At 47.1% G+C, this 1353-nt stretch overlaps 1 protein-coding gene across 1 annotated transcript in view; it reads right to left on the bottom strand.

Moving 5' to 3' along the window:
• The window catches only part of LOC111949971 (sarcolemmal membrane-associated protein), a 21225-nt gene that overhangs the window by 13769 nt on the left and 6103 nt on the right, over positions 1-1353 (bottom strand). The window contains exon 2 of the mRNA XM_070436521.1: positions 943-1017. Coding sequence (XP_070292622.1) covers positions 943-1017 — 75 coding nt within the window. The remainder of the gene's footprint in view (positions 1-942; positions 1018-1353) is intronic.

Below are 1353 nucleotides of genomic sequence, written 5' to 3'. Positions count from 1 at the left end.
CCAGTCTGCATTCCAATAGGAGTCATGTGGTGAGTGTCACTATAAGGGGGGAGTGAGAGAGGAATAAGGAGGGAGTGCTGTGCTCCCTCTCACCCCCACACACCCTTCCACTCAGTCACCTACATAACCCCATGTAAATCCAAATACCGAGCCCGGAGACTGAGCATCTTCTCCTAAGGAAGTGACATCATGACAAGGCCTCTACGTCGTCTGGAGCCACTGTCCTTCCTGTAACTAATGATGTCTGGTGCACAGAATGAAATAGAACAGAGTAGTAATATATGGATTTCTACGGTCTGGTGTCTCTCTGGTCACGTGACGTCCTTCATACGGTGGCCACCAAGTCTCCTGAGGTTGAGCACCATTGAGATATCAGCCAATCATGGTAGCCATACCAGACCTCTTCCCAAGCAGACACATTCTGTGAATACAGTCTAAGATAGGCTTATCTAGCGTCATTTTGTCAGTCATGTTAGACCATTAGACCATATAACTATGGTGGGACTAAGTCATAAGCGAATAGATATAATGTCATATTCATGTATGTGTATTGAAACCCTATTGCACTTCTTACATAGAACAGTTTATTGTAGAACGTTTGTTTAAACCCTATAGCACTGTCAGGTGATGGGGACAGTACAAATAGAAAAAAAGAGAGCGAAAAGGAGATTGTGTCCAATCCATGTATCTCTTAAAGTTATGTCCTCTCTCCACTATCACAAGACCCTGCTAGGAGACATTTATCTACAAAAGGTATGTTTATTGTTAACTTTTCCTCAGCCAATGCACTATTTCATGAGACAGTAGGGGAAGTGCTGTGCTCATTTATCAGAAGTGGAGAGAGGAGAGGTTGTGTATAAGGGTGTGTGTGCTTGTGTGCGTGTGTGCGTGTTTCTGTGTGTGTGTGTGTGTGTGTGCATACGCGCTTGCGTGTGTGTCTACCTTGCAGTCTCTGGATCTGTCTGGTAAAGCTCTCTGCCTGGTGAGCACTGGCCAGACGCTCATCTTCCAACAGACCTGGGAACAGAGGAGAGAGGGAGAGAGGGGAGGAAGAGAAGAAGGGGCGGATATGAGAGGAGGAAATGTACAAGAGGAGGGAGAGAAAGGGGGAGGAGAGGAGGAACAAAGTGACTATGTATACAGTCAATGTGGTGTATGTGAGTCAGCAGAATGGACCATGGAGGAGCTAGGGTCAGGGACATCTGGCACAAGAAGCATGACAGCTGAGCAGTAGGACCTCCCAACCCCCTCACGACCCAGCTGTGATGTCACAGTGAACTAAACACCCAGTATGCAATCATGGCTACAGCTGTCACACACACACAGGCACACACGCACTCACACAGACACAGT

This window comes from Salvelinus sp. IW2-2015, linkage group LG3, assembly GCF_002910315.2.
Source record: "Salvelinus sp. IW2-2015 linkage group LG3, ASM291031v2, whole genome shotgun sequence".
Taxonomy (NCBI): Eukaryota; Metazoa; Chordata; class Actinopteri; order Salmoniformes; family Salmonidae; genus Salvelinus; species Salvelinus sp. IW2-2015.
The sequence above is the reverse complement of the archived record's forward strand: the minus strand, read 5'-3'. Positions and strand labels throughout refer to the sequence as shown.